Genomic DNA, 1,555 nt, shown 5'->3' on the forward strand with positions numbered 1-1,555 from the left:
AATCTAAATTATAGATCCCTCCTTCCCCTCCCCACCTTCAAGGATTGCTGAACTGGGAGTGTCGGCCACGTCTAGCGCACTGTCCCAGGCCTCGGGGCCACGGTGGTCTGGGGAAATGGGGGCTCAGAGATGGCTAAAAAACAATCCGCATCATTGATGGTCACCAGTGCCTGCGGAGGGAAAATTTTTTTTTTTCTTAAATTTTTAGGGGGAAATGTTATGTTCCTTCTCGGAAGTGGGAGGGGGTTCATTCGTTCGTCTCCGCCAGGCCCGGGGTGGGGGGGCGTTGCTGCACTGCCTGGGTCTGCAATGGCACTATAATTATTCCTGCGCTGAGAGGACAGTTGCAGGGGCAAGGTGGGCGGCACCTCGAGTGTGTCAGTGACAGCAAGCAAGGTCGCGAGGGGCTTACCGGGGCGGGCGGGCTGGCGGGCGCTGTCCTGCCGCAGGTGAGGGAGGGCGCAGGCTGGAGGGAGGCGGGCGCGCGCGAGGCGGGCGCGAGGAGGAGGGAGGGGGAGGCGCGCGCACACCTGTTCTGGACGGCGCGCGAGCCGAACGGCGCCTCACTCGGGCTCTGCGGGCTGAGCCGCGAGGAGGGCGGGCTGCGGGCGGGGGCGGGCCGCGAGGGGAGGGGAGGAGGCGGAGGCGGCGGCCGCGCGGTGGGTTCCGGCCTCGTTCGCTCTGGCTTTCGCTCCAGCGGGCAGGCCGGGCTGGCACCCCGCTCCTCCCGCTCACTCACAGCCCCTTCAGCTCTCTCCCCTTCTCCCCTAGCGGGATCCGCTCGCCGCCGCCGCCGCCGCCACGGCGAGTCGTGGCAGCCAGACGTCGGCGCGTAACCCGGCGCTCCGTGCGTGACTCCCGGCGACGTCAGCGCGCGCCCCGCGCTGCCCACCCCTCCGTGGCTCGCGCTCGCGGCTCCGTGGCGGCCGCGGTAGCCGAGCGCGCTCCTCTTTTCTGCCTCGCACGCGTGAACGCGCTCTCGCTGCTGTTGGCGCGTCAACACCGCAGCCCAGGCCCCAGGGCGCGTCTGATGACTGGGCTCCGGTGCTACTCTCTCCCCACCCGGCTCCCGGGGCGCCCCTAGGGGGTTCATCCCTTGCGGACGTCCGCAAGGCCCAGGCTGGGCTCCGGCCCGGGTGGGAGCGTGAAGGGCCTGCGCCAGCTCTGCGTTAAGGGCCTCAGCGTCACTGCGGCTGCTGCTGCCACCTCGTCACACGCCCCCTCCCTCCGCCTAGCTCAGAGGCAGCGAGCCTTTCATCTCCCGGGAGGGTCTCACCTTGGCCTTGAGACGCGGGCTAAGAGGGGATGGAGGGGAGGAATTAGCATAAAGCAGAGAGGCTAGATGATCAGGCTTATGCTTCAGGAACCACTGACAGGAAGTGTGGGGTTTCTGCCCAGCCTCCCACGCAGTGTAGGTGAAGCTGGGCCCCTTTGAGGGAATGTGACTAAGGACAAAAACCCTGATAAATATTATTTATGCGTCCTTGGGCAGAGAGAGGGAAGAAAAAGGGGACAAATTAATTTTCACAAATGGCTATGCAAGGGTGAAACCTAG

At 65.5% G+C, this 1,555-nt stretch overlaps 1 protein-coding gene across 1 annotated transcript; it reads right to left on the bottom strand.

The window, feature by feature from the left end:
- Positions 1 to 247: 247 nt before the first annotated feature.
- Positions 248 to 1,093, bottom strand: LOC116884914 (vegetative cell wall protein gp1-like). The gene has a single exon (XM_032886138.1). It carries the CDS (start codon positions 1,091 to 1,093, stop codon positions 248 to 250), a length of 846 nt encoding a protein of 281 aa, XP_032742029.1.
- Between the last annotated feature and the right edge of the window lie 462 nt (positions 1,094 to 1,555).

The sequence above is a fragment of the Rattus rattus genome, chromosome 15 (assembly GCF_011064425.1).
Source record: "Rattus rattus isolate New Zealand chromosome 15, Rrattus_CSIRO_v1, whole genome shotgun sequence".
Taxonomy (NCBI): Eukaryota; Metazoa; Chordata; class Mammalia; order Rodentia; family Muridae; genus Rattus; species Rattus rattus.

Excerpts from the sequence above, each read along its gene's own strand:
- LOC116884914 (XM_032886138.1), bottom strand. The coding sequence starts at position 1,093 with ATGAACCCCCTAGGGGCGCCCCGGGAGCCGGGTGGGGAGAGAGTAGCA.